The 18,065-nt window shown below is 41.5% G+C and overlaps 1 protein-coding gene across 1 annotated transcript in view; it reads right to left on the bottom strand.

Annotated features, from left to right (window-relative positions):
* KIAA1244 (KIAA1244 ortholog) overlaps positions 1-18,065 on the bottom strand; it is a gene marked incomplete at its 5' end in the record, with an annotated part of 52,713 nt that overhangs the window by 24,926 nt on the left and 9,722 nt on the right. The window contains 10 exons of the mRNA XM_010182129.1: positions 237-387; positions 1,779-1,889; positions 2,148-2,363; positions 2,601-2,708; positions 3,874-4,039; positions 5,221-5,387; positions 9,758-10,668; positions 12,142-12,254; positions 13,655-13,979; positions 17,225-17,329. Of these exons, the coding sequence (XP_010180431.1) occupies positions 237-387; positions 1,779-1,889; positions 2,148-2,363; positions 2,601-2,708; positions 3,874-4,039; positions 5,221-5,387; positions 9,758-10,668; positions 12,142-12,254; positions 13,655-13,979; positions 17,225-17,329 (2,373 nt within the window). The remainder of the gene's footprint in view (positions 1-236; positions 388-1,778; positions 1,890-2,147; positions 2,364-2,600; positions 2,709-3,873; positions 4,040-5,220; positions 5,388-9,757; positions 10,669-12,141; positions 12,255-13,654; positions 13,980-17,224; positions 17,330-18,065) is intronic.

Below are 18,065 nucleotides of genomic sequence, written 5' to 3'. Positions count from 1 at the left end.
TTAGTGGACGTGCCTGAAAATCCCATTTTGGTTCCTAGGTCTGCCACAGTCTTCTGGTAACTGAAATTTCTAAGTGTTGATTGTGCCACTGAAGAGCCACGGAAAACAGTGGTATTTTCTCCTGCAGATACTGGCAGTTAATTCACTCTGAGACATTCCCAAAGCAGCTAAAGTCCTTCATCTGAGTCTGTTCTTTCAGTATAAATTCTGCTTATTCTGGGAAAACGGACAAGTACCTGAACACATGAGGCCAACAGTCCTGATTATGGCTTCCCATCTCCAGGCCCACGTTAAGGACTGCATCCATACACAAAACATGAGCAGTGTGCAGGCAGACTCCCTGTACTTTTCCCATCTGCTCCAGTTTCTGCTCCACTTTCTGTTTCACTGCAGCATGAAAAATAATAAAAAAAACCCAAAACCTCTCCACATTAGCTTCTCCAGCTTTTAAACAAACACTGCTTTGTATATAGGGTGATAACAAAGGTAGAGAGTCTGAAAGCTATGAAAGCATGCAGATTTTAAACAAAATTTGTTTAAACAAAACAAAACAAATCAGAGAAATCAATTTTCTCCTCATAAACATAAGGCAGTTTTTAAATGAAAATACTTTTTGATTTTGTATGCATGGGAAGGAAAAAAAAAAATCAATGCCAGATTGACACCCTCCACCCCCAGATTCACATCTTGTTGCCCACAGAACAGATGTAGATCACCAGTAATATTACATGCTTGTCTTTGGAGCTGGATGGAATTGCATTTATTCACTTTTATCAAAATCTCCTTTGCTACAGATAAAAAGAGTTTGCAGATTTCACATCTATTTCCATACAGAAGTTTCACCAAAGAGCTTCTGATAATGGATACTCTTGTCAAAACAAAACTCATGCTGATCTGAACTACAAGCAGTTGTACCTCATTCTTTTTCATGAGAATCTCTGAAAAGCTTAGTTTTCATGCTGCATTGGAATGGAAACAAATTTTGAAGCCTTGCAAGCTTCCATAAACCAGATCTGTTGGCCTCTGGCCACTGCTGCTGCCTCCTCTTTGCCTCCACATGGCCTGGCCAACTCGGTTCAGTCATATCTACCAGAGTGGCCAAGAGCTCATTTGTGCTCAGGCCGATTCAGTTTTGTTTCCTCTACTGAGACACCAACTCTAAGTGCCAAGCAGGGCCATTTGTGCAGCACTGTGTTTCGTTATAGGCTTCTTGCCATTAGAAATCAGATGTCATCAGATGCATTTTATGTGCTACTCCAAACAGTCACTGGAGACAACAATTGACTTTACTGACTTCCACTGGGTCTGATGTAATGGTATAGAGATGCAGAACTTTTTACATGTTATATACTTTTTTTTTAAAATTCCAGCTTCAGTTAACATGATTTAGAAACACTTTTAAATATCTGATGATGGGAAAAGAAGGATGTATACACAAGACAGGGAGAGACATGTAAACTCAGCTTATGTTATCATACAGCAACATTAAAAAAATATTGTTCCTCTGATGCCCTCTGGTTGTACTGATATCACAAAGCTTAAAATATCCACATTTCAAAAATGCTGTGGGCTTACCTGTCATTCAACTGATCTCAGTTCCATATAATTAGCATGACATAATGTTAAGAACCTAAGATACGTATCAAAGCCTCTAGACATACATCCCACAAGCAAATGGTGCACAATAGTAGCATTCCCCGCTGTTCTCCTATCTGTGTAGTGAAGTACCTTCCAGTCGCATCTCTGCGGGCAATATGAGATAATTTAATCACAGTTACCTTGAGCTATAGTATCACTGGGCTCTTGGATTTCTTTTTCTTCTTTCTCTTCTTGGACACAGGAGGCAGCAGCCATTTGGGCAAGAGCAGATGCACAGTTAGCAGCAACTCCTGTAAGGCAATAACACAATTACTGTTTAAGCAGCCTTTCCTCCCCAACCCCATGCAATCTCAACAACAGGTTGTGTCAAGGAAACATGGCTGGATATGTCTATGCTGTAGGATAGATGGGATTTATGGGGAGCCCTACAGTCCAGGTTACTATCCAAGATCGGAACAGGATGCTGCTTTCCTCTCTCTCTAATTCTTTCAAGGAGAACTACCATCCTATTTTACAAGTCTGGCACAACAGCCCCCACACAGCAGTACCTAGAGCACAGCTCAGCCGGGCTGCCCTCCTCAGCCCATCCAGGCTCACACAGATGGAGTCCTTCTCCTTCTGGTTCTGCTCCTTGGCTCCTTCTGCTCCCAGGATGAAGGCCAGGCCCTTGGAGCTGCCTGCCATGCGGCCAGTCAGTGGTGTGGACAAAGTGTCAATCAAGTTCTTCCAACAGCCGATTAAAAGGTATCGGGCAAAGGCAACTCCTGGAGTGATAAATGTGTTACTACTACTACTGGCAAATGACACAACAGCAGCTTTATCACCAATGGTAAAGAAAACCAACCAATCAACCAAAAAATATTTGTCCTCTGTATGCTGGACTACCAATTCACATGAGGATGTACTGATATACTTGCCTCAACCCTTAAACTGTTGTTCTAAAACACAATTTATCTGAATATATTTATGGTATATAACAACTTATAATACAGTCTTAATACCTGCAACAACAGAATCATCTGTCTTCCGGTTCTGGGAAAGAGGAGATTGAGCTGAAGCAGATGACATCAATTGGCCACCAATTGCACTGCTTCCCAAGCCATCGATGTCTGCCAGAACATTAAAAAACCACAGATAACTATTCAACACACAGATGGTATAAGGCAAGCAACTCCTACTGTCTCTTTGTTCAAGTAAGTACTACTGCTCCTGACTTCTCAGTTATTCTTCTAAACTGCTCTTTTCTGGCAGCCTTCTGAAGCCTTGGCATAAACATGACCTATGTGGACCTATGTGTGTTCAGTCTCAGAGGAAATACAACCCTTTTTCCAATATAACAGAAGAGCAGCTTCTCACAGAGAGTTTAATATTAGGGATGTCAGGCTGATTTCCATTCTAGCAGCCCCTGTCCATCTGTTTCTTCTCCACATACTTCATGGCTATAGTTTTTCCAAAGTGTTTCTTTCAGCTTCCCAACTGACTATATATCACTCAATATTTAAAAGCAACACCGAACTCAATACAATCATCAAAATACTTTCAGAGCAGTGCCCTTTGATTACCAGTTAACGGCTTAGCTGAAGCCAGTGCTCTCCCTGCATACACTGTTTTATCTTTTTGTAACCATACTGTATACACATTCAAGCAGACAGTGCATTTTATATCAGTACAGTATCACAGGCATCCTGCTCCCTTTCAGCTGATACCATTTGATTTTTTTTCCCCCCTCAAAGGAAGGTAAGGATTGGTTTTAAGTGTTTCTTAGAGCCACTCCAGGTTTTCAGTTTCTCTCTCTAGCGCCATTTGGCATATCCCTGGCATAGCACAAATCTGAATCAAGGGAAGCCCAATCTGTGGAAGGCTTCCAGGATCAGATGCCAGTATTTCTATTTGTACAGCACCACAGGCACACTGAAATGGCTTTGCTATCACATCAGGAAAACAGGAACCTTACTGCTTACCATTAACAGGTACCAAGTTTACCAGAACTGAAGTTGATAGAATTAAAAGACGTTTTGGTTCAGTGAACAAACCTACACTCTGTCTCCCAGGAAAATTTGTTGTTAAATCTGTGCTTCAAAAGCTTTCTGTCTGGTCCAAATCAAACACTTAGGTACCTGCCACAGTTAAGCCTCCTTTACAGGTAATTTCATGAAACATGTGTTGCATGATGACATGCTGTTCTGTATGTAATGCAATTAAGCAGCATGTTATTGTAGCTTGCTTTAAACATGTGTTTGGAAGTTCTCCTTGCCACCATAACATACTACTGACCAGTCAGCATGGTGATAAGTGGAAGATTGTGCTCTTCAGAGCTTCCCCAGTATCCAGCTTCCCCCAGCATGTTCCTTTCTAGCACCTGGTGGTACAGTTCTTCAACCCAGGCCTGGGAAAATACCATCAACACTCCACTGGACTGGACCTGCTTCATGAACTCCTTCTGCAGAGAACCATAAAAGCCAGATGTAAGACATCAGTAAGCCCTACAGCATGAGCCTCTGCCATTAGATCCACTTCTGAGTACAAGAGAAGTAATAAGAAGTAGAAGTGAGGTTATCTGAAAATAAGAATTAACCAAAGATCACAATGTGTGTCTATGATGGAGAATGACACGAACAAGGAGCTTTCCCTTCTCTTGCTGCAGTTCAAGCAATATGCAAATCGTAATGACAGCTCTTGCACAGTGATAATGGGACATGCTGATGTCTCGCTATTTCCACAAGGTAGGGGTAGCACCTCAATTCCAATAAAAAGAAGTTGTGGCACCTAATGCTGCCTTGTCCAGCAGCCAGGTCCTTCTGCATTCTGTCACCACAGTTGAACTGGGGTCCAATTAGATATCTGAACTATTTTCAGTAACACTTAGGTCACGCTTAGGCCTGTTGTGCACAGTGCTGCCCCTAGAGGAGGTTCTGAGTCACAGATATTCTGTCGCAGCTGCTGAAGAACGTAACAGAACTGATCATGATGTTAAAACATAGTTGTTTTTTGAGATCTTTCAGAAAATAAATAGGAAGCTCAGCAATAATGGTACGTTTTGACAGATTTTTTGTTTGGTTGGTGGTTTTTTTTTTGTTCCATACATCAGCATTTTTTTCTTTCTAGGAAGACTCTCAAAATGGCTTATCTTGGGCAACTTAGTTCAAAAGCATACATGCAAGTTTTATAACTCCTGCAGCCTTCAAAACAATTTCTAAAAAGCTAAAGGAGCTGAGGAATCCCATATGCCACAAAATTATCAGTTCATGTTACTAAAAATCTAATCATTCTTCATTCTAAAGTTCTCATGTCTTCATCTGCATAAATACAAATTAAGTATTAAGTAAGAAATTTGTTTTTATACTCAAAACTAGTTGCAAGATGAAGCAAAGTCATCAGAATGAGTTCTATTTTAATGATAATCAGTAAGCAGCATTCATTCATCCCTGAATTACAGATAATCTGTGTCATACAGATGCATGACATTTATCATGCAAGATAAATGCAAGCAGCTTCATTTGCAATTACTATTTCCCCACTTAGCAAGCAGCCTGAAGGCTTTATGTGTGGGCTGTCTTTCGTGAAAGGAAGCAAAACAAATTTTCTTTTTTGTAACAGTTTTTCCCATATTCCCCCACTCACCAGCAACACAGGCGCTTGGGCAGGCTTCTTCCTGTAGTAATCGGAGTTGGCCAATTTTAGGTTGAGCAGCAGAGTGTAATGTGAGACCATGTATAAACTGTCTGCATTCATCAGAGTCTGGAAGCTGAAATTCAGGTTTCCCTCAAATCCTGGTGAGTGCATCATACCTAACAAAAACACCATGTGAGCTCTCACATTTTACACAGATTCTGCCTGTAAAAAAAGATAAATCAGAAACTAACCCTAGCATTTCAGCACCAACAGATTGGTAGAATAGTTAATGAATCATCAGTAGAAGTGACTCTACTAAATGCACTAGAATAGGGAATAGAAAAATAAGTAGTCCATCTAGAATGCAGTGCTGCAAGGCAAACTGAACACTCCAGTCACATCCAAGCAAAGCAGTACGCTAAATCTGAAATACACAAGGAGCACCAGCAACCATTGGGACGACTGCTAGGTACAAAACAAAGGGCAGGATACATCTGCAAGGCTGACTGGAAAGGTGAGGTGGGAAGGGCCAGACGCAAAGCCTGTGTCCTTAACTGAGCATACTTTGCAGCAAATGGTGCTAATGAGGGTGACAGCCCTTTTAACTCCCCAGTAAATCTGTCCTGGCTAAGTGAGTTGTTGGATGGGGCCTGGAGTGCTCAGCATCTTGCAGGATCAGGCTGTAATCACCATTCTCTCCGTGTCCTAGAGGTATGTGGACAAATATTAGGGGCCAAGCTGGCTGGAACTCGTTACAACTCCAAGCCCTGCTTAGTTCATACAAGACCTGCTTTCTAGATAGCTGTGCACTTGCAGCTCTGCCAGATCCACAAGCCACCTGTAAGTGCTCGGTACTCCTGAAAACACTATTTGTATCAAACAGCAGCCTACAACCATGCCCAGTGGCACAATCTTTTCTCTCCAGGTAGGACAGACAGCACATAAATTTTCCTCCGAGTTAGCTGACCTACTGACAGAAAAATATAAATCAAGTGTGAGCAATACCCAAATTGAATCCTCATGACCTGTAGTTTTAGCCATGAAAAAAACAGAAATACCGGACCCCTCCCACATGACCCACAATATTTCAGGATTTTTACATCAACTGTGAAATCCATACATATAACATCAATTAGGGAAGATTAAGGAGTAAGCTTTATCCTAGAGGAAACATTTGAAATGAAACAAAAAAAAAATAGCTTCCAAGGTTAGTTACATGGCGAAGGACAGCTGCGTCATTTGTTAACTGCTGCAGTGGTTTACTGGGAATATATTCCTCCCACCATATAGCTCATGCCTCTTCTTAGACAAAATACATCAAACCATTAACATTAAAAAAAAAGAAAAATAAAAGTCCACACACAGAAAAAAAGCAAATGTTTTCTTGCCTCGTGAGGGTTTGAAAGCTCTGTGCTGCTGCCTTCTCGGACTTTCCACTGTCGTCACTTTGGGGGCGTGGATAAGGTGAGTAACTGTTTGGGGGCGGATTTAGAAAGAGAGTAACTGTTCCAGGGTGGGTCTCAAAAACGAACAGCTGTTCAAGGGAGCAACCTTTGTGAAAGAGGGGTGATAGGGCTGGCCACACACCATACCCACATGGGCAGCCATGTGCTTAGGGTAGAATTCTCATGGTGAAGGTTAACAGAGAATCTTTACCTAGTACCAAAACTGCAGCCACGTGCTTGAAAGTAGCTGTGAGTTGCTCCAGTGACTCCTTCATCACTGAAGGCAAAGATGCATCTTAACGCTTCATTGGATGGAAGATCATGATATTGATGTAAGCTAGAATATATGCCTTCTCTCTCTCAAATAAGTATCTTGGGAACATCTGCTACAGTAATAAAAACCTCAAGACAGAGATGTTTGGAAAACAAAAAAAGAAAAGCCCACTTCATTTTGCATTAAAATATCTAAAAATTTGAGCAACCTCCTATACATGACTACAATTAAAAAGGAAGGTGTATAACTGCACATAAAAGTGGCTACTACATGTTAGGTATGTATTGGAGCATCCTGAAGTGTTTGGGAAAAATATGGTCCCTAATTTCCTCTAAAATATGGTGGAAAAAAACCTGCATTTGAGAGATGCTCAGATCTCAAAAGTAGAAGATCAGCTGATGTGGAAACTTGCAATGATGGTTAACAACATCAAAACATTGCCACTAAAAGCTATGGAATCAAAACTGTAAAAGGCGATAGAAATGTTTGCTATGATTATTCACACAATGACACACAATTTTTAGAATTAATGCCTTGACATTGCAGTTCATGAGAATAGTTATGTCTGAATTAAGAGAATACTGATCATCAACCTCTTACTATAAGAATCTGCCAGCTATAATAAACAACTAGGTTAGCAGGCTGTCTTAATACAGAAAACAGTTCATGTAAATTGGCCAGGTAAAAGGAGGTCCTGAAAAAAAATGCAAACTTAAGTGTTTCGTGCAAGTCAAGACAACATTGAGAGTTTTTAGATAATTCAATACTTTTTAAGATAGACATCACACTCCAGTGTCACTAAGTATTTTTTTTGCATTGTTTTTATCTAGCAACAAGGAGTAACCTTCTGAAGAAAGACTAAAACTGCAGATTAGAAAGGTTTTTAATCAACTGACTTCCAAATCTTACTTTCACTATAGCTCTGCTAGGCTGACTCTCTCCCTCTCTCTCTCTCTTTATGCCTCTCTCACCTACACAGGAACACAAGTCTTCACATCAAGAGCACTGAAGGACTTTTGTTTAAGATCTGAGGTACAAGTTCAGGGACTGTTTCAGCTGGTTGAGTCTCATTCCAGGCATCCAAGGGAAACATGATCTGAACAGAACTTGTGAGAGCATAAGATTACCATTATGTAGCAGCCACAGCTCTATGAAAATATCAGGATACCTCTTCCAAGCTATTTTAATACAGTAACTTGTTACTGTAATTTTTTAATGAATCCTTACTGAGTGCTATCTTCTAAGAATACTTCACCTAATCAGACTGGAAACATGGTGTACATTTTTAAGTACAGATTTAGCCATGGGGTGGCTTTCTTAGGAAAGTAAAAGGTCTTCCTCAACTCAACATTCAAAGTCCAAGACTAGGTACCTTTTTTAAAAGGTATCCAAACCAGAAATTACGGACTTAAGGCAGAAATTAAGTGAATTCTTCCACCTTTCCCACAGTATTAGTCATACTGAGTGACAACAAAAGCTGCATTTAACTTTAAAATCTAGAACCCTGCTAGGTCTCTCTCTTTCAGTGCTTTAAAACATTCTAAAGGGATTTGACAGACAAAAAGTGGTATACTCATGCACGAGGGAATATATGCACAAAATTTCAAGCTAGAGTTCTAGTCTTGGTCTTCTGGCATAACCTCAATATCACTCTTTTTTAGGAGAAACAAATCCCTTGTGACAGAAAGGACGCTTTTGAGCCCCTCAATTAGGAATGTCATTAATATTAATGTTATTTAAGTTATCTCTGTTCTGTGATATACCATGGCCAATGTTTCTTAAGAGTGTCACCCGCTATCTTCCTGAGTTAGGGCTTATCTGGGCAGCATTTAAACAGAATATCAGGAATATAAACTTATTTACCCAGCTTTATATCTAAATTATGCTGGATGATGATGGGAAGCATCCCTACTGACTCTACATGAGCTTAATGTGTGTGAGAAGGCACGAATGAATGAAGCAATGATTAGGAGAGGAGCAATAGGAAAGGCAACTGTGGTGAATTAAGATAAACAGAAATATATTTTAACAAACATTACCACTTTGGCCACTGTCAGGAAAATGAAACCCTTTAAAAAGATATGTATTTATACACATTTTAAATATACTATCAACAGGACAAACTAGCCTTTGCATGGTGTTTTTTTGTTTGATTGACCAAGTCAAGATCCCAAATGTTCTAATCCTGAAAGAACTGTATTTAGTCTCTTAAAAGGAAAGATCTTTGTTTTTCACTTGGTCTGAGCTTTGAGGTCAGCATTTCCTGTCATGATAGATAACAGTATTAAGAAAAACTAAAGAGTGAGGAAGAAGAGAGTCGCTCCTCTTTTCTTATCCTTTGGAGAGCTTACTGCTGTGGAATTGTTATAACCTTCTTTGCAAGGCTGGCATTACTAATAGTAACACAGTGCTGTACTAAGATACTTAAATCCCTTTCAAAACAGGTGATGGTCCTGCCCACAGCCCTTTCATGCTAAGGGGCAACCCCAACCTCTCTTTAATGACAGCATGTGCAAATCTTCTCAAGAGATCTTCAAAAACCTTTGAAGAGGTATCTTACTATGGAAAATTTGATTTCTCTGTTGACAGATGATGTAATCCTGAACCTGTTAAGAGTCAATGGACTGACCTCCCTTTGAATCAGTGCCTGCATATTCAATTTGCTCTGCCCTAGATGAAGTGTGCTGCTGTGAAGAAACGTGCTTTGTAAAGCACAAACATCCTTATTCTGTATACATTCTCTGAAGATGAAATCCTACAAGAGAATCTGTGTGAAGTGCTGTCGCAGTGTGCATGCTCGTTAGACAGTAAATACTTGCTTGCAAACCTGAGCAGAAGGTTGAAGAGAAGCTCTGCAGTGCTCCATCCACCTCCTCTACGCTGGGAAGAGCTATAAGTCGAGGAAGAAGAGCTTCAAGTGATTGGATAAACAGCCGTGCACTGTGCTGGTCTGCTTCTTGGTTTTTCAGCAATTTCAGAGAAAGAGCAGCAGTACGTAAGGACCTGTGACCGGGACAGTCCCGTGGTGTCTGCTCCTCATCAGCCAGGGAGCAATTGTCAGAGCCTATGTCTGAGACATCTGACCTGCCTGAGTCCTTCTCTGCTGCCATGGAATACTGATCACATGAATCAAACTCAGTTCTAGAAAGGTCCTGGTCATCTACACTGAAGTTACTTTCACTGTATCTGGATCCATAGGACCGGGTCTTGCAATCAACTGATAAGAAGTTGGTTATATCCGGATAGACTATGGTGTGGCTTCTTTGAACAACATCTGGCTGGTCAATGGTTTCTGACTCTGGTTCTCTATAATGAATCTCTTTGCTTTCGTGTCCAGCTGGAGATGGCAGTGAGTTTTTTTGACTTTCTGGATTATCCTCTGGAGTTGTCTGTCCCATATCCCCTTCCAAAGTCGTTTGACCAGTGTCTGTGGTAACGCTAATGCTAATATCGGGACTCTTCTCATTTCCTGATTCCCAGGCAGGATTTTCTGAGGACAGGATGCGCCTCTGCCACCTAAAGTCAGCATCATTGATCTCCATGGAGTCCCTGCTTGTCTCAGTCCCATCCTTTAATTCTTCTAAGCGCTGGAGCAGCAGCTGGATCTGCTCTTCACTAAGACCCCTCCCTTGGCTCAGCTCATCTAATGTACCAAGCAGGGCAAAGACACAGGACACTGAAGCATAACATGCTTCAATACCACCTTTGATGCATGCTTCTGTCATCCCGTCCATGATACTGCAATTAAAACAGAGTTTATTTAAGTGATGTAGCACATACAGTGAGTACATGGCACTGTCATCCAACATCACCCCTCTATAGCCAGGAAAAAAATAAGTGAAATTACGCTGTAAAACTCATCCTTAGAAAGACAACTACTATTAGAACAAATTACTATGTCTCCCATGTGGACATGGCCATTCTATAACGGGACTCCCAACTCGGGAAATAGTTACTGTGCATTTGTACTAGCATGCACAGCATGTTTTTCCTTACAGACAAGCACCTGCACTGAAAAAAACCCTCAACACCCAACTGAAGCTAAATTTAAAGCCATCTGTGTCCTGAATATTCTTATCTGCAATATATGATCTTTATAAGAACTAAGAACCATTCTTGCTCAACTGACTACGTTTAAGTAGTTCCAAGTGCCGGGTCCTGCACTTCAGTCGCAATAACCCCATGCAGCGCTACAGGCTTGGGGATGAGTGGCTGGAAAGCTGCCAGGCAGAAAAGGACCTGGGGGCGTTGGTGGACAGCAGGATGACCATGAGCCAGCAACGTGCCCTTGCGGCCAAGAAGGCCAATGGCATCCTGGGGTGTATCAGAAGGAGTGTGGTTAGTAGGTTGAGAGAGGTTCTCCTTCCCCTCTACTCTGCCCTGCTGAGACCACATCTGGAACATTGTGATCAATTCTGGGCCCCTCAGTTCAAGAAGGACAGGGAATTGATTGAAAGAGTCCAGTGCAGAGCCACAAAGATGATTGAGAGAATGGACCATCTCCCTTGTGAGGAGTGGCTGAGGGAGCTGGGTCTCTCTTCTTGGAGAAGAGGAGACTGAGGGGTGACCTCATTCATGTTTATAAATTTGTAAAGGGCGAGTGTCAGGAGGAAGAAGCCAGGCTCTTCTCAGTGACAGCCAGTGACAGGACAAGGGGCAATGGGAGCAAGATGGAGCATAGGAAGTTCAATCTGAACATGAGGAAAAACTTCTTCACTGTGAGGGTGACAGAGCACTGGACCAGGCTGCCCAGAGAGGTTGTGGAGTCTCCTTCTCTGGAGACATTCAAAACCCGCCTGGACGCGTTCCTGTGTGACCTAGCGTAGGTGATCCTGCTCTGGCAGGGAGATTGGACTGGATGATCTTTCGAGGTCCCTTCCAACTCCTAAGATTCTGTGAAATTTTTGATTACTTCCTTTGACTTCGTCTTGGAAATGTACCTCTAAACAAGCACACAGTTATTTCATTGCAAGGTTAGGGATCCAAACCCAAGAATGACCACCTGTAAAGCAATATATTTCGGTATTTTGGGAAATACACAAACAGGCCATGACTGATGACAAACCATTAATAGCTTTTAACCCTCTTCCATCTTCACAGCTTATTTAACCCTGGCTCATATTTGGGTTTGGGTCTGAAGACACAACTGTTTAAGAGTCCTGTGTGCACAGGTTTAAAAGAGAAGAAGCTAAAGGAGGAAACAAAGCGTACAGCTTGAGAAGATCCAGATGGGACTTCCTTTTAGAAATAGACTTCTTCCTGGATTCTGACTCAGAAGAGCAGGGCCCTGCCAAATCACAAAGCCGCCGAGGACTGACAAGTATCTGAAAGGAAAGGAAACAGAAGTTACTAGAGCATTATCTAAGCATTATTTAAATACAATAAATGAGTCATAGTTCTACCAAGCCTTGGAACCCAAGGTAGCAGTACTGCAATTTCTCACAGCAAAGGAAAACAGCACGTTCATGTTCTACGTAATAAAGCTACCTTTCCTCTCTTTAAAGGCAGAAAAGCGGATAGAAAAGAGCACAATATTCAATAAGAATCACATATAGAACATTCTCCAGTTCTTTACATTTTTGACTGAGTATGTTTCAACTGATACTGCACACAAGACAATCTTCATGCCTAAATATAGAGCCAGTATCTTGCATTATATTGTATATCAAAGGTGGCCCTTCTCTTCAGTCACACAATTACAAAAATGGTAGAGTCATACAAAGTGAGGCAAAGTGATTCCTTCTAACTCAACCTGCTGGGTGGCATCCTGTTAATTACCCACCAGGAAATACAAGGAGAAGGCTCTGCAAACAAGCCCATAATAATAAAGCAGAAAGAGGCTACAGATATGTCCTGCAGGAAATATCAGACTGAGCTTTCCCTAAAACTTCAACTGCCATCTTGCTATCATTTAAAATTAGATAAAGACAAGTGCCAAGGTGACTGCCAGTTCAGACAACAACCCAGTGGGTGGCTGTGTGGTGTTAGATCTTCAGACACAGAACAGCCTGGGCATGCACAAGCTAGAACAAAAGTCCTCTAAGAGAGGCCACTGTTTCTACAAATTACGTGAGTTGCCTTGTGTTCCACAGCATGAGAAGGAAGCCGCATATGTGAAACAGAAGAGCCCATGATTTCAGCTGCTGCTCAAAGAAGTCTTACAGTGCTCCAGCTCTAGGGCTGTCACAGTCACTGGGCAAGAAGCCAGAATGAACTGGTCTTGGGATGGCCTCTTAAGACATTGGCAGCTTCCCTGTGGCTGTTCTACTAGAGCTAAAGGAAATTCTATTTCAAGAACCTGGCATGTAATCAAAGCATATACTCACCTTAATGCCTGGAATGCTACACTGTGAGGATGAACATCTACTTCTAGCAAGAGGAAAGATGCCAAAGAAGTTGAGAACTGGATCACTATGCTGTATTTCACCCAAAAGAGCAGTCATGACTCAGTGATAAATCTGCTCCATGCAGTACCACAGCATGAACACCAACAGGGTTGCCATAGCAGCTTGCATCATGGAGAAAAAATATAGCTATTAAGATTTTGTAAAATTAAAAATATTTGTCAGAGGGGGTCTGATGTAACTACTGTGCTCAAAAATGGTGCTCTCAACATCCCTAGTGGTAAGGTATGGAATGGACTGGTATACACGGATCAGCAACATTTACTGTTAAATAAACATTTAGATTTACTTGCTTGGATTTGCACACGTGATTATCCTACCTCTTTCATAATTTTGATGGCTTCTACTCGGTGCTGAGGTGGTGGGTAAAGTAATATCCGGTGATAGAGAGACTGCAGCACAGGCTTCATGGATTCCACTGACCCCACCAGTCGAACCAGTTCTGCTGCAATATAATATATGGTCCGTGCAACTGGCCCACTAAGGGCAGGTGCTGTGGAGGAACAACCTGAACCTCGGCCATGATCAGAGATCCCTGAGGAAGGTGAATCAGCCTCAAGGCAGATGCTGCTGTGGGCAGAGGTGATAGTTTTGTCATGGATTGGGTTTCCCAGAATTACTACTAGGGCTGGACACAGTTGCTTCCTGAGAAAGAGGAAAGAAGCAGATGGTAACAGAAAAAAAAAAGTCTCACAGGAACAGACTGAAAATAGCCCCCAGTTAAGTCAGATATACACTCTTGTTTTAATGATCAGTCAACAGCAGCGGCTAGACAGAACAACAAATTACGCCAGGCTTTTTTCATGTCCCAAGTGTCAGCATGCCAGTACATAAGGAAATACTTCTGGGTGCTTTATAAACATGATACCTATTTTGCAAATTCATGTTGCTGCACAGTGCTGCCCTTTGCAGGATAGCATGCCTGTCTCTTTCATTGGCTGCAAGCTATTGCAAGGCAGAAATTCTAGGTTTCTACTGCCAAGTGCTGCTTCTTCAATTCAATTTGGGAGCTTTAATAAAAGCTGACCAAACAAAAAGCAATCTATATTAATTAGAAGGCCTGATGTTCCACCACTGAATGCACATGCATGTATTTTAGTAAGCACCCCCAGTTGTTGCCATGTTTTGCTGGTTTTTGAAAACATAATTAAAGCCCTCTACAGTAACTCAAAGTGTGCATTGTAACTCCTCATATGCCACTATACACTAAAAACACCATTCTTCCTTCAACTGTCTTTCTGCATGAACATTCAAGTTAAGTGATTCCACACCAGCAGATCGCTCTTTGGTGGAACTAGAGCCAAAACCAACTTAGCACTTTGCTCCATTAGCTGTTATTTCAGATTTGCACTCAGGCACTTGACATTTTACTTCAGTCTGCAAGACCTTAATTTAAAAAGCCGAGAGCTGCATAAGAATGCACTCCCAAACCTGATTTTTACCCACATGGCTCAGAGGTTCAAGCTGGTGCCTAGACCGAGCAATGACAAGTAATGATTCATTCAGCATTATAAGTAACACATCCTCATAGGTGAGCACATCTTATTTTCTCATGATTTTTTTATGCAGACCAGAATTCTCTTAATGCACTTGCTAAAACAGCTTGGCTTTCTGACGCCACAGAAGAAAACTCAGCTTTTAATCAGACATCAGATAGTGATTTTGAGTCTGCTTATTTCATTTCTTTCTCCAATCGGGTACACTTCAAAACATGTTAGTTCACTGCTTCAGAAACGTGCCTGCCTTGAAGCAGGCCTAATCACAGGTTGCAACAAACGTATTCCCAACACGTCTTAGTCCCATCAAAGTGCTTCTGTATCACACTATGGAGAACACTGTCAGGAGAACAGAGAGCTAAATCTTCTCTGTCTGCTCTCTTCTTTACCTTCTGTTGAGAACTGGCTACAAAGTGCCAGTCACAGAGAAAGCTGCATGCATGTATGCAGCAGCTCCTTAAAGAACAAAGACAACTATCAGTTTGGTTCACAATTTCATTATTCAGCTAGTGTGTACTTATACTGGTATATATTCAAAATGATGTGAGCAGTTTAAACTGCTTCATGTCTTCCTAACATTTTTTTTTCCACTTCATCTTAAGGGTGTAGTTGGAGGATGCATATTCCTTGGCAGCAATGCAGGTGAAGAAGTCCTTTCCTCGTGGCCAGGAAGGCCAATGGCATCCTGGGGTGTATCAGAAGGGGTAAGGTTAGTAGGTTGAGAGAGGTTCTCCTTCCCCTCTACTCTGCCCTGCTGAGACCACATCTGGAACATTGTGATCAATTCTGGGCCCCTCAGTTCAAGAAGGACAGGGAATTGCTTGAAAGAGTCCAGCACAGAGCCACAAAGATGATTGGGGGAGTGGAGCATCTCCTTTGTGAGAAGTGGTTGAAGGAGCTGGGACTCTTTAAGTTGGAGAAGAGGAGGCTGAGGGGTGACCTCATTCATGTTTATAAATTTGTAAAGGGCGAGTGTCAGGAGGAAGAAGCCAGGCTCTTCTCAGTGACAGCCAATGACAGGACATGGGGCAATGGGTGCAAGCTGGAGCATTGGAGGTTCAATCTGAACACGAGGAAAAACTTTTTCACTGTGAGGGTGACAGAGCACTGGACCAGGCTGCCCAGAGAGGTTGTGGAGTCTCCTTCTCTGGAGACATTCAAAACCCGCCTGGACGCGTTCCTGTGTGACCTAGTGTAGGTGATCCTGCTCTGGCAGGGGGGTTGGACTGGATGATCTTTTGAGGTCCCTTCTAACTCCTAATATTCTGTGATGGCTTGCCCTCATGATACACATAATACAAATACAAACACCTGTAGATTTGCAGCGTAAACTGGATCATGGAAATTATGTAAATTTAAAATAAAACAAATTGTTTTCTTTGAGATAATTTCAGCAACCATGATTATAGGATGGCCCCACAGTCAGTCATAGAAGCATAAACAAAGGACTGGGTGAAATTCAAGGGCAGAAATTTCTGAAATGGGTTTGCAATGAAAGAGAGAATTCTGCTCTCAGAATCAGAGATCAACCTGAAGACCTCCCAGTCCAGCACCCACTAATTTTCCTGAGACAGCAAGGGAAGTTATGGGTGCGTTTACATGTTTCACCCTTAGAATTGGGTTGAAGTCAAACACCTCAATTTCAAAGCACAAGAAACACACTTGCCATTAACAATCATGTATCTTTTCTTAACGCAATCACCCATCAAGGTTACAGGATGGGCATGGACTGCAAGGAACTGCATATTAGTTACATTCTTGCTTTATATACAATGACTCAATTATCCATATGCTATTAAAAAAATTATTACAAACAAAATGAGGGAAAAAGATTATTTCAAGTGCTCCATAGTGATGGCATCAAACAACTCAGAGGTAGATACGAACAGTAAGGACATCAAGCCTTTCTGGTGAAGTGTATTCAAAAGGGTATTTCTTGATAAAGTGGAAGCACCATGAGGACCATTTACCTTCAGCCTTTATACAGTCACAAGCATTTCTGGTCACCAGCACGCCATCTGGCACTAATGCTGCACTAATACTGCATCAGAGCAGTAAGAATCTCTACAGCACCCTTCTACAGTAAGCAGAATATTTGTGTGTTTAATGCCACACAAAAATCTGAACTATTGCAGAAAACGTAAGAGATTTTCTGTTCCAGCTAAATACATTAGACTTCATTACAGTGATAATTCACTACTTAGATTTAATATGCTAGCTGAGCAGGGGGTCCTAACCAATCTTCTATGAGGCACAGAATGAACTAAGAGTAGGTTAGCAGCAAGCTCTGCTCACATCTGGAAATTTATTACAGGTTTGCTTGCATTCCTGGGGAGAGAAGTTTCTTTCTTACTTACAAACTGAATATTTACATTAGTCTTCAGATGTACTCACCATATTAGATCAGTGAATCCTTTGTGCTGGTGCATGTTGGGAGAGGAGCTGTTTAACATGGAGAGGATGCATTCCAAGTAAAGAAGCTGAAGTTGCCGATTGTCACTAGCAAAGAGAAAAGATGTCGATTCACATCCCATTAAACCAAAGATTATTATTGTATTTTGTAACATAGCTAATTAGTCCACTTGAAAATTATACCACAATTTACAGCAGTGATTTATTTTGCTTCTTCCGAAGGATTTACAGTGGTGTGATCACCTTTATCATCAAATTTCAGTGAGGAATTAAAAAAAAAAATCTACGTGAAAAAAGAAGAAAACAGAAATAACTATTCAAATTTTATCTGAAAACCTGAGGAGCAAGGAACCCTTAAACAGAGGAAAAGGAAACAAACGGAAAATTTTGGACTATCGGATAGTTTCTTCAGGCAATCTGAAGGGCACTTAGGCTGCTCTCTTCTGGTTATTTTTTCTCTTTTCTTGGTCACACAATGCTCAAGAGCCAATGTCTACAGGCAGAAAGTCGCGTGATGACATGACTACCTCTCAGGGCCTCACCGGTTACTCTGTCAAAACCAGAAACAGAAAGTGACCTTCATGAGAAAGAATGTGAAAGATCCCATGGCCACCTGGAATTGATGCACTTGTAATGTACAATGTGCTTATACCTACTATCAGAATTAGCTGTGGGATTCAGGAGACAAGCAAGGCTGAAGTATGCCTTATGAAAGGAGCTCTTCATGCCAATTGCACTCACATTCTGGTTTTCATTTCTAAAAAGACTAGGATTTAATAATTCTTTTTTGGTCCTAGATGAGAGCTGTAGGACTGTATTTTCC

Source organism: Mesitornis unicolor, unplaced genomic scaffold (assembly GCF_000695765.1).
Source record: "Mesitornis unicolor isolate BGI_N332 unplaced genomic scaffold, ASM69576v1 scaffold45803, whole genome shotgun sequence".
Taxonomy (NCBI): Eukaryota; Metazoa; Chordata; class Aves; order Mesitornithiformes; family Mesitornithidae; genus Mesitornis; species Mesitornis unicolor.
The sequence above is the reverse complement of the archived record's forward strand: the minus strand, read 5'-3'. Positions and strand labels throughout refer to the sequence as shown.